At 36.5% G+C, this 13108-nt stretch overlaps 1 protein-coding gene across 1 annotated transcript; it reads left to right on the plus strand.

The window, feature by feature from the left end:
- The first annotated feature begins 10280 nt into the window (after positions 1–10280).
- TAS2R39 (taste 2 receptor member 39) lies at positions 10281–11336 on the plus strand. The gene has a single exon (XM_023184871.2). It carries the CDS (start codon positions 10281–10283, stop codon positions 11301–11303), a length of 1023 nt encoding a protein of 340 aa, XP_023040639.1. The 3' UTR covers positions 11304–11336.
- Positions 11337–13108: the final 1772 nt, after the last annotated feature.

Raw genomic sequence — 13108 nt, forward strand, 5'->3', positions numbered from 1 at the left:
GGAAAAAAAAAAAGAAAAAGAAAAAGAAAAATTAGTTACCACTTTAAAAAGACTATGCCTGAAATGACATCAATGTATATCTGCAGAAGATGCATTTGATTTATATCTTTCAGTAGAGTGTGACCTTTCATTTTGGTCCAATACTGCTATCTAAACTAAGTAAAAAATAAAGAGGGAAGAATCAAATAAATAAAACTGGAAATGAAAGATGAAACGTTACAACTGATGCTACAGAGATGAAAAGGACATTTAAGAGATTCTTATGAACATTAAACACCAACAAATTAGATAAATGAGAAGAAATATCAATTCCTAGAGGCATGCAACCTATCAAGAATGAATCATGAAAAACAGAAAATCTGAAGAGAACAATAACAAGTAAGGAGACTGAATTAGTAATCAGAAGCCTCCCAACTAGGCCAGGCGTGGTGGCTCATATCTGTAATCCCAGCACTTTGGGAGGCCAAGATGTCAGAATGGCTCGAGGTCAGGAGTTCCAAATCAGCCTAGACAACATGGTGAGATCCTGTCTCTAAAAAATCAAAGTTAAAAGATCAGTTCACTGTAACCTTGAACTCCTGGGCTCAAGGGATCCTCCTGCCTCAGCTTCCCGAGTAGCAGAAACTACAGATGTGTGCCACATCTCCAAACAAAGAAATTTCCAAACAAAATAAAAATTTCAGGACCAGATGGCTTCACTAGTAAATTCTGCCAAACACTTAAAGAATTAATGCCAAACTTTTACAAACTCTTCCAAAACAATGTAAAAAGGAAAACTTCCAAATTATTTTATGAGCCCAACATCACCTTTATATCAAAGCCAAAGACACTACAAGCAAAGAAAATGACGAGCCAATATCCCTGTGAAAATAAATTTAAAATTCTGAACAAAATATTATAAACAGAATTAAACAGCCCATTAGAAGAACCTTACATCCTGACCAAGTCAGGTTTATCCCTGAGATGCCAGGATGGTTTTGCAAATGCAAATCAATAAATGTCATATACCACGTGACAGGATAAAGGACAAAAATCACACAAGCCTTGCAATAGACACAGTAAAAAAAGATTGACAAATTTCAACACCTTTTCATTTAAAAAAAAAGTCTCAACAAACTAGATACAGAAGGAATGTCCCTCAACATAATAAAGTCCGTATATGGCAAGCCCACAGCTAACATCATCCTCAAGATGAAAAACTAAAATCTTGCTCTCTCAGATCAGGAACAAGACAAAGATGCACACTTTCACCACTTCAGTTAAACATAGTATTGAAAGTCCTAGCCAGAGCAATTAGGCAAGAAATAAAAGACTTCTAAATGGGAAAGAAAGAAGTATAATTCCCAAGTATACATTTTCAATTCCAAGGTTTTTCTGTGCATGTACAAAAAAGGAACTGAAAGCTAATAATATGTTGAATCCATCTGTAGAAGAAAAAATTCCCAATTACATGACATCAGTTTTGTATCAATTTTACCAGAGTCTTTCAAATCGAAAAATTAGTTAATTCAAAAAGTGGTTAGATTGTGTTCATCCCATTCATGAAATAAAAGTAAAGCTTGTAAAAGTTCTTTCTGGCCGGGAGGTTGCTCACGCCTGTAATCCCAGCACTTTGGGAGGCCAAGATGGGTGGATCACCTGAGGTCAAGAGTTCGAGACCAGCCTCACCAACATGGTGAAATCCCACCTTTACTAAAAATACAAAAATTAGCTGGGCATGGTGGTGCATGCCTGTAATCCTAGCTTCTCAGAAGGCTGAGGCAGGAGAATTGCTTGAACCTGGGTGGCAAAGGTTGCAGTGAGCCAAGATTTGCGCCACTGCACTCCAGCCTGGGTGACAGAGTGAGACTCTGTCTCAAAAAAAAAAAAGTTATTTCTGTTGAAGATGAAATATCTGACCTTTCAGTATGTGCTACTGAAACTCATTTAAAAAGGCAAAATTTTAAATTATTTGTTTTGCAGTTAATAACATAAACACAAATTTTAGTGGAGCACAGTGTCACAGTAAAGGCTTAGGGTCTTACTAAATTAAAACATCTGTGAAATATGAAGACAATTGAAATTTCCTGAGGTACAAACATAATTAAAAAATTCAAGTAATCAGAGATACTTTATCAATCAAAACAGAGGCTATAATTGATAAACTTTGCAAAGTTTTTTTATGTTGGCAGAATAACTGACCTACTAAACTTGTATTCAAGATGAATCTCATCTTGAATACTACAAATACTTCAGCATAGCAATATGCTTGTTCTCTCTTTTTGTTCCCTCTCATCAATCATTCTTTACATATGTTTGAGTCTTCGAAGAAGTACTTTGTATATGAACCAAAATTTCTTACAATTATATTGAATGTTTTGGTAAACAAGTTCTCTAAATTTTGATTGCTTTTGTGGAAAATTAGAGGGAAATATATAATCAAAGTATTAAACAAATGCAACAAAAAAATGGTTCAGCTTTTAAAGCTTTGAGAAAATCACAATGATTGAAACACAACTTACAAATAGTAAGACACTGAGTATTGACATTTATCCCTACAAAAGTAGTAAAGAAACTAAACAAATTAAGTCATGTATGCTCAATGATGGAGAAGATATAATTTCAAAATTTAAAAATTATGCTAGAATATCTCATTTTCTAGAAAGGAATATTTTGGTGTAGTTATTATTTTTGATTAGATAAATAGATATCCTGTATTATAATAAAGTAAAATTGAAGACTAGAATTTTGTATGATTTAGATTTGGTGAAACCTTTAAAAGAATCATAAATAGAGAAAATTTACCTGACTATTTTTGTCACAAAATATTTTAAAGAAAGGTTTTCTGAATGGAAGCTAAAATATTTACATAATTCAGTTTTAAGAAGTTACAATTGAGAACAGCCTCCATGTAGCAGAACTTACTTCACACACACTAGTTATCTCAACCTATAAAGGACTATTTTCTCAATCATCAGAGAAGAGTTCATTGAAGTGTCAATAATTTCAAATGTGTTAACCATAAAATGCAACTTAAAAGAATACTGTAGGCAATTTCACAAAAATAGGAGCAATCAAAACAGGTATTTTAAAAAATATATTATTCAGAAAAAATATCAATGACATGGTGTCAGAAATAAATATAACTAAAAAGCTCATTAAAGTACATTAATAAAGGCCAGGCATGGTGGCTTATTCCTGTAATCCCAGCACTTTGGGAGGCCAAGGCAGGAAGATCACTTGAGCCCAGGAGTTTGAGACCAGCCTGGATAACATAGTGAGACCTCATTCCTACAAAAAATACAAAAGTTAGCCAGGCATGATGGTGCATGCCTGTAGTGCCAGCTACTGGGCTGAGGTGGGAGGGCTGCTTGAGCCCAAGAGGTGGTAGTTGTAGTGAGCTGAGATCATGCCACTGCACTTCAGCCTGGGCACAGAGCAAAACCCTGTCTAAAAAATTAAATTAAATTAAAATTAAAATTAAAAAATAAATTAATATGTAACAAAAAATTGTCTGTCTGCTTATATTATTTTTAATGTTCAGGTAATACAAAGAAATACTTTTTATTTTGCTTTAGAAAGCAGGATATGTGGTTTTTAGAAAGATTTCATAGAATACTTTTAGAATAGATCTATTTTATCAGACTACCAACAAATAATAAAAGTAATTTGAGCCAATAAATTTGTATTTTAAGTAATTATATACTTTTAATTATTGTTGCACCCTTTTCACACATGGTAAATTACATAGTTGCCTTCAGAATATAAAATACAGAGTCAAAAATATTAAAAACTTGCAAAAACAGTTAAGAAAAACTGAGTCTAACTGTAATTCCAGGTAAAGAGAATGGAAGAAAAGTCTGAGAAGCAGTATGTAAAGATATAATTGCTGGGCCAGACACTGTGGCTCACACCTGTAATCCTAGCACTTTGGGAGGCTGAAGCAGGTGGATGGCCTGAGGTCAGGAGTTTGAGACCAGTCTGGCCAACATGGTGAAACCTCGTCTCTACTAAAAATACAAAAAGTAGCCAGGCATGGTGGTGCATGCCTGTAATCCCAGCTACTCAGGAGGCTGAGGCAGGAGAATACTTGAACCCAGGAGGCAGATGTTGCAGTGAGCCAAGGTCGTGCCACTGCACTCCAGCCTGGGTGACAGAGCAAGACTCCATCTCAAAAATAATAATAATAATAAAAATTGCTGAAAGTTTTTCAATTAAAAAAATATATAAAATGTTATATCTAGAGTCCTTTCTGAATGCCAAGCAAGACATATTAAATAATAATAATAATAATAATAATAATAATAATAGTAATAAAATCCAAACTGCATTCGTGGTAGAAAAACTGCAGAAAGTTGAAGAAAAACAATCTTAAAATTAACCAAATTTACTGCTGAAAAGAATTTGCTCAAACATTTTTCCAGAGACTCCACTTACAGCAAAACAACTCTGAAAAGCATGAATAAAGTTTGAGGATTCACACTGTCAGACTTCAAGGCTTATTATAAAGTTACAATAATTAAACAGTAAGTTTTTTACAAAAGGGTAGATAGAAGATAGATGGATAGATAGAAAGATAGATAGATAGATAGATAGATAGATAGATAGATAGATAGATAGATAGAACAGAAGAGACAGTGAAGAAATAGACCCACACAAATATAGTCCACTGTTTTTTTATAAGAGTTGCAAGTCAATTCAATGGAGAAAGGATGCTTTTGACAACAAATGGTGTGGAACAACTGTATATTCATATACCAAAAATTAAAAACACCCAATCTGGACACATTCCTCATACCTTACACAAAAATTAATTCTAAGCATGTTATAAGTAAAATATTTGTTTAGAAACAGAATGCTTGTTCCTTGGTACCATAAGGAAAAAATTAGTATTCAGATAAAACGTTTTCTCAGCAAGGCAATTTTACTTTCTGCAGAAGGGGTGCTCCTTGCAGATGAAACAATGGCAGGAGCACACCTGAACAAAGGAGGGAAGCAATTTTCATCCCTTATGCAGCTTGTCCCTGCTACTGTGTCATGGCTCCATTAGCTGGAGCCAGACCTCACAATCTAAACTGAACCCAACTGGCTAATAATTTAAAACTTTCCTAAATAGGTAAAGGCAATAGAGAACAAAGGAAAAGAGGAAGTTGCTTATGAAAAGACTTAGAAAAGTAATAACATTACCAAATAAAAGAGGGGCACAGGCTGCGAGCTGGGACATGCCTGTGAGCAAGTCTAGCACAGACATCTTGGTTAAAGTACAAGGACATAGAACGTACTACATGCCTGTGAGCATGTCTAACAGCTACATAGAATAGGGCTTAACAAAGAGTTATTAGCACAAAGTAAGGAGAGTTGAAGGAAGTTAGTCTTTAAAAGAAACTATTAACACTTATGATTTGTTCTTTAACAAGAAGGGAAACTTTGAAGAGGAAACCTTTTACTTTCTACAAAGTAGATCATCAGCATAAATATGAAAGCTAAAATTATAAACATCTGAAAGAAAACACAAGAGAAAATATGTATAGCTTTGGGTCTGGCACAGTTTTATGACCAAACACCAAAAGCGCAATACATAGAAGAAAAAATGATAAATTGAATTTTACCAAAATTTAAAACTTGTATTCTGTAAAAACCATTAAGATATTGAAAGGATAAGTCACGGACTAGGGGAAAATATTTGCAAAGCACATAGCTGACAAGGGACTTGTAATTAGACTATATAAGGAATTTAACAACTCATTTTTTAATAGGCAAAATTCTGAAAAACAAAGACATACTGATGGTCAGTAAGTGTATTAGTCAGGGTTCTCTACAGAACTTTATATATATATAAAGGGAGTTTATTAAGTATTAACCTACACCATCACAAGGATCCACAATAGGCCGTCTGCAGGCTGACAAGCAAGGAGAGCCAGTCCGAGTTCCAAAACTAAAGAACTTGGAGTCCGATGTTTGAGGGCAGGAAGCATCCAGCATGGGAGAAAGATGGAGGCTAGGCCAGTCTCTCCTTTTCACATTTTTCTGCCTGCTTTATATTTGCTGGCAGCTGATTAGATGGTGCCCACCAGATTAAGGGTGGGTCTGCCTTACCCAGCCCACTGACTCAAATATTAATCTCCTTTGGCAACACCCTCACAGACACACCCAGAATCAATACTTTGTATCCTTCAATCCAATCAAGTTGACACTCAGTATTAACCATCACAATAAGAATATGAACAGATGCTCAACATCACTAGCCATTAGGGAATTGCAAATTAAAATCACAAAGAAATACTGCCACACATTTTAAATGACTAACATTTTTAAAAATACTTGACAATACCAAGTGCTGGTAAAGATGTGAAGCAACTGGAAAACTCTCATACATTGCTGATAATAGTATAACTACTTTAGAAAATAGTTTGGCTGTTTCTTACAAAGTTAAATACCTAGATCTTGGTATGTAAATGCCATTCTCCAATAAAAGAATTAAGACTCCTTGAATAAATGGTTAATTTCAGTGTTGGGGCGGGAAAAATATGAGTTTGGAACATCCCATGATGCCACAAAGTTAAGAAGTTCTTAAGAAAAAAAAATGGGCCGGGCGTGGTGGCTCATGCCTGTAATCCCAGCACTTTGGGAGGCCAAGGTGGGTGGATCACGAGGTCAGGGGATCGAGATCATCCTGGCTAACATAGTGAAACCCCATCTCTACTAAAAATACAAAAAATTAGCCAGGTATGGTGGTGGGTGCCTGTAGTCCCAGCTACTCGGGAGGCTGAAGCAGCAGAATGGCAGGAACCCAGGAGGCGGAGCTTGCAGTGAGTGGAGATCAGATCGTGCTACTGCACTCCAGCCTGGGCAACAGAGCAAAACTCCGTCTCAAGAAAAAAAAAAAAAAAAAAAAGAAGCCATATTTAAAAGACATAAGAACCAATCTGAAAGAGTTCCCAATTGCCAAAGCTTGAGCAGATTGAGCAAAAAATAACAATAGTATTGAAGTGTGACAGAAATGCAAAATATAAAATAAAAATCCATGAGTGCACAGGAATACAAATAAATGTTTGATGAAGTAAATAAGTGGGAGAGGAGGAACAATTCTTTCCTAAAGAAGAATTCTAATTAATAAAGGTGAAAGGAAAGAGGAAAACAAAAAAGTGTAATGCCACAGTAATGTTAATTGCTGCAGGCAGCATCCCCTCATGAATACTCAAATTAGTGAATCAGAGTTTTAGGAAAAAGAAGATATTTGCATAGCTTCAAAGTATCTCCTACAGAATATTTCTGTGTTGGTTTTTAAAATAATGTCCACAAATTCTTCAAGAGTCCTCCTCTGGGAGGTGAAGTCTGATTCGTTTCCCCTTGAGTGTGGGCCAGACTCAGTGACTTACTTCTAATTGATAGAGCACAAAAGGAAAAAAAGAGTAACTTTATCGTAGAGAGACTAGTCAGATACCACCTTAACTAAGTGATCACGTTAACATCACCAGTAAAAGTCACTGACATCATGGGTCCCTGCAGTCAGAGGGGCACATCATCTCTGTGGTATTCTTCCCCAAAATCCATTAACCCAGTATAATTATGAGAAAACAAAGACAAACCCAAATCAAAGAATACACTGCAAAATACCTGACCAGGACTCTTCACAACTGTCAAGGTCATAAAAGAAAAGGAAAGACCAAGAATTTGTTTTGAATTGGAAGAGATGAAAGAAACAACGATGAATTGCAATGTGGTATTCTGGACTGGGTCTCGAAACAGAAAAAAAGGACGTTAGTGGAAAAACTGGAAAAGTCCAAATGAAGCCAAAAATTGAGCTGATCGTATTGTAACAATGCCAATTTCGTACATTTGATCATTGTACCATGATTATGTAAGATGTAAGCATTAGTGGAAGCTGGGTGAAGGGTATATGGGAATTGTCTGTACTATCTTCATAACTCATCTCTATGTCAAAAGTTATTTCACAATAATAAGTTAAAAATATAGCCAAATAAACTAGACTTTTAAAAACTATTCCCTATGTCCTTAATGGATCAGAGTTTTCTTCATGAGCTTTCCTTAACTATTAGGTTGATGCAAAAACAATTGTGGCTTTTGCCTTTTTTTAAAGTAATGACAAAAACCACAATTACTTTTACACCAACCTAATATTAGAAATAGGAGTTGAATACATCCAAGATGTATTTAGGAAACTGAAGGTGCCATTTAGGAACTAGTCCAACAGTGTTACTTTAAGAAGATCATCTTTTCACCCAGAAAGGTTATTTCATCCCCCCTCAGATTGCCCCTGGAAACTTTCATGAACAAAACTCTTTCCATTGCAGGAAGCACCTCTTTCATAAGCTATGGCAAGCAGAGCGTCTTCTGAAACGCCTTTGGTGATGTCTGTGGCCCCAGCTGCTGCCTACAGCCTCTGCAGCACCCTACACTGTGAAGCCAGACCCTGTCTGAGCTCTTTCTCATCCTGCTGCTCTGTCTCTGCTTCCCCTTCATTTGTCCTCTCTGTCACCGCCCAGTGTTTCGTACACAGATGTTCTTCACAGTCTGCTGTGTTCTCCTTCAGCTTTGCTGTTTATGCTCTGACACTCGATTTAGGCATAGGACCTGCAGATTTTCAAATTTGAGGAGATGTGAAACTGCCATTCCCCCTCATGTCCCTCATAAAGAGCTCCTCTGAGCTGAAGGTCTTCGCTAAGGCCATACATCAACCCAGCAAGTATCTATGTACTGCCTCCTGGGTGTCCGGCATGGGCTAGGAGCTCCGAGTGGGATACATGGATAAGCAAATCAAATGAGGAAAGACGCAACAGCCTCTGAAGGGACCATGTTCTGTTTCTCCTCCCACTCTTGGAAGCCTGGATCAGCAAAAGTAGGGGAAAGCCAGTGGCATGAAAAATCCTCTTTAAAACCAAACTGGAGGTCCTGAGATACTTTAGGCCTACTCATGCAAATGAGTAGAAACAAGCAGAGAGGAGCAGTTGTGTATTACACTGTATTCAAGGGAAATATTTGTTCAGGAATAGAGATTTTCAAATGAGATGGTAAAATTCATAACAACTCATCTAAAATCATTAATCAAGCCAGAAAACGTTTATGAGTTCTTGCCTTGTTTTTAAAAAGCTTTAAGTAAAAACCAAATGTTATAAAGATTTTCTGAGACTTCTCACCCACCAACCTTCTCTTTATGAAAATTACTTCATCATTATTGTAAAGTTATATACATTCATAAAAATTAATTTACTCTGAAATGAAAAGTTCATTTTAGCATTATGTATCCTATGCTTACATTTTAAAATCAGAAAAAACGTCCTTAAGATAAAAGTGATTCTTTTTTCCTTTCTTTTGGTTTTAATATTCCAAAATTGGATGAATTGGGGCATTGCTTTTACTCTCAGCACCCTATGCTTACCTTGTTAGGAACTAGGGAGTTTTACCTTCAACTCTTACTTTCCTAGTTTTGCTTAAAATGAAAGGTGAATGTGTGTGTGTGTCTGTGTGTGTATGATCTTTTACGTATAATTAAATGTATTACCTCTCAAGTAATTTACTTTGAAAAGAGAGTCCTATCTCTTGAAAATCAGTGTCTTCTTGCTTTATTGATTTTTCTTTAGAGGGGTAGGGACATAAAAGGCTACCAGGAAAAAAATGTCATAGTGGAATCAACCCTGCATTTAGTCTTGGGCACACAAAAGAATCCACAGGTCTAGGCAGCATAATGTGGTGGATAAGAGAAGGAACTCTGGGACCAGGTGACTTGGGTGTGAATCCCAGTTCTTTCACGCTCTAGTTGTGTGATGTTGGCCACGTTATTTAACCTCTGTATGCCTTAGTTTCTTCATCTGCAAAATGGAGGTAGTAGAAGCACATGCTCATAAGGTTATTGTGAGGTTTAAATGTAGTCATTATAAATAAATAACTTGAACATTTCCTAGCACAAAATAAGAAGTGTGTGTGTGTAGCAGTTATTTTCAGTCATTTTCTGCAGTCACAAGTGAAAGTAAGTTAAATGATGACTCAGTTAATCAATGTTCAAATTAACTGAAGCTACCAAAGAACACGGACCTCAGTACCATGTTGGCTGCTTTTCAAGAGAGTCTACTCAAGTGCTTCCCTGGGCCTCATTATTGAACTACTACCAACATATTCAAAAATAGGGAGAGGACTAGAAACCAAATCCTTCCAATATTTGCATCTCTAGATGTAGAGCTAAGAATTCTGAAATAAACAAATAGAGTGAATTTGGAAATGATGCATCAACTGCTTCCTCCTGTGACACGAATACTGGGAGTTATCAAGAATCTGCCCATCAAATGCTAGGGAGATGTTTTCCTCCAGACACCAAAGAGAAGCAACAGCTCAGGATGATTAAACTCTGCGATCCTGCAGAAAGTGAATTGTCGCCATTTCTCATCACCTTAACTTTAGCAGTTTTACTTGCTGAATACCTCACTGGTATCATTGCAAATGGGTTCATCACGGCTATACATGCAGCTGAATGGGTTCAAAATAAGTCAGTTTCCACAAGTGGCAGGATCCTGGTTTTCCTGAGTGTCTCCAGAATAGCTCTCCAGAGCCTCATGATGTTAGAAATTACCATCAGCTCAACCTCCCTAAGTTTTTATTCTGAAGACGCTGTATATTATGCATTCAAAATAACTTTTATATTCTTAAATTTTTGTAGCCTATGGTTTGCTGCCTGGCTCAGTTTCTTCTACTTTGTGAAGATTGCCAATTTCTCCTACCCTCTTTTCCTCAAGCTGAGGTGGAGAATTTCTGGATTGATACCCTGGCTTCTATGGCTGTCTGTGTTTATTTCCTTCAGTCACAGCATGTTCTGCATCAACATCTGCACTGGGTATTGTGACAATTCTTTCCCTATCCAACTCCACTCTTCCAACTCCACTGAGAAAACATACTTCTCTGAGACCAGTGTGGTCAGTCTGGCTTTTTTCTTTAACCTGGGGATTGTGATTCCTCTGATCATGTTCATCCTGGCAGCCATTCTGCTGATCCTCTCTCTCAAGAGACACACCCTACACATGGGAAGCAATGCCACAGGGTCCAAGGACCCTAGCATGGAGGCTCACATTGGGGCCATCAAAGCTACCAGCTACTTTCTCATTCTCTACATTTTCAATGCAGTTGCTCTGTTTATCTACCTGTCCAACATGTTTGACATCAACAGTCTGTGGAATACTTTGTGCCAGATCATCATGGCTGCCTACCCTGCCAGCCACTCAATTCTATTGATTAAGGATAACCCTGGGTTGAGAAGAGCCTGGAAGCGGCTTCAGCTTCGACTTCATCTTTACCCAAAAGAGTGGACTCTGTGACCAGCACCCAAGAAGACCACAGGACCTGACCTAACCGGCTCTGCTGTTCCCTCACCTAGACCTCTCTTTTCTCTCTTCTTTTCTTCTCCAACCCTCATCTGACCCTTTCCCCCGATGTGGCTTTTTATATAGGAGATTGATCATTTCTCTTTTGCTTCATGAGTACAATCTTAGTGGTACTGTCATATTCTTTACCTGAGCCCTCTACCTCCCCTTGCTCTCTTTAAAGCAGTGATTCTACGCACTGGGCTACACATTAGAATCTCTAGGGTTGATTTTTGAAAATACCAATGTTCAAACCCAATCTCAGATCTATTAAGTCAGAATTTCTAGTGTTAGAACTTACACAATTTTCTAAGCTCTCCAGGTGATTCTGCTGTGCAGCAGGGTTGTATAACCACCAAAATAAAAGAATGTTTTGAAACTTGAGTTCCTGAAAACTCTGTTTCTCCCTCCACCTGCCTTTTAAACACATTTAGATTACTTGGGAAGGTTTCTGAGCAGAAGTTTGAAATGCATTTTGTCTCCATCTTTCAAAGATATAACCAAAATAATGTGGAACTATTTATCAAAATTAATAATGCATAAAACACCTTTCATTCTAAAAATTACTAAGAATTTTTTCTAAGCATGGTTTTGTATAAATAAGCAAAAATATATGCAAGAGCCTCTTCACAGCTGCACTATTCATGAATGAGGGGAATTGAATGTCTGAAATGAATATTATGTTAACCTCTTTTAAATGAGATAGATGCATGTTTCCTGAGATGAAAAGATTTCCAATACATCGTGCAAAAAGCAAGGAGATATTTTATGATTCCATCTGTATTTCTTTTTTTCATAATACTTATACATTTGTATGCATATATATGTACATACAAAGTTTCTGGACAAATATACCAAAAATAATTCACAGAGGTCTTCTGAGTGGTGTCACTGGGTATCTGGGAAATAAATGAAATACTTACAATTTATTTTATGCCTTTATGCATTGTTTGAACTACATAGAACATGTATTCACTAATTTCAAAATTTTGAAAGATTTATATTGATTTCTATTAGAAAGAATCGCTAGGTAAAAAAGATTTGAGAGAAAGGATTGTGCACATTGTTTTGTTGATTGACTCTCTCACTATTGATTTTTATTAAAAATGCAAACAAATCACAAATTAAGCATTAAGCAAATCACTCTCCTATCACTACCTCTTATTTTTCCATTTTATTTGCTCAAGGGCTGCCACAGAAACATCACAGGCTTTCAATTCATTGAAACTTCTATATTCTCTGTCCCTCTATCAGGCCTCTCCTCTCTTCCTTTCGTATTCAGTTTGGATTACTGGTCAATCATTATACTCACCCTTCAAAAATAGCTTCAGTATTCACAGATGAAATGAGCTGTATCTGTGATTTGCTTTGAATTAATCCAACAGAGGGCAAAGGAGTGGAGAATGGGGTGGTTTGGGTTATTCTTATGCTATTTTTTTTTTAAACAAGGCTTCAGGCATGTGGAGTTGTTTCTACTATTCTATTTCAGAGTATGTTTGAAAATTTCCCTAATATAGCTTTTATATAAATAAATCATACAATACTCTAATTTCCTGACCCTTCTAAATGTGAAATAACCCCACATTTAAATGACTATTTAACATTCTGTGTTTGCTTCTAAGCAGCTGAGTGTTACTTGAGAGTATTTCATAACTGGATGAGCTCATGTTCCTACAAATTCATGCTCCTCAGCCTCAAACGAGTAACTTCATTGAGCATCTCCACTCCATATTTCCCTAGAGAAGTCACTCATTAAAGTC

This window comes from Piliocolobus tephrosceles, chromosome 8 (assembly GCF_002776525.5).
Source record: "Piliocolobus tephrosceles isolate RC106 chromosome 8, ASM277652v3, whole genome shotgun sequence".
Classification (NCBI taxonomy): domain Eukaryota; kingdom Metazoa; phylum Chordata; class Mammalia; order Primates; family Cercopithecidae; genus Piliocolobus; species Piliocolobus tephrosceles.

Bases quoted from the DNA above. Each gene is read 5' to 3' on its own strand.
- TAS2R39 (XM_023184871.2), top strand. From the start codon at position 10,281: ATGCTAGGGAGATGTTTTCCTCCAGACACCAAAGAGAAGCAACAGCTC.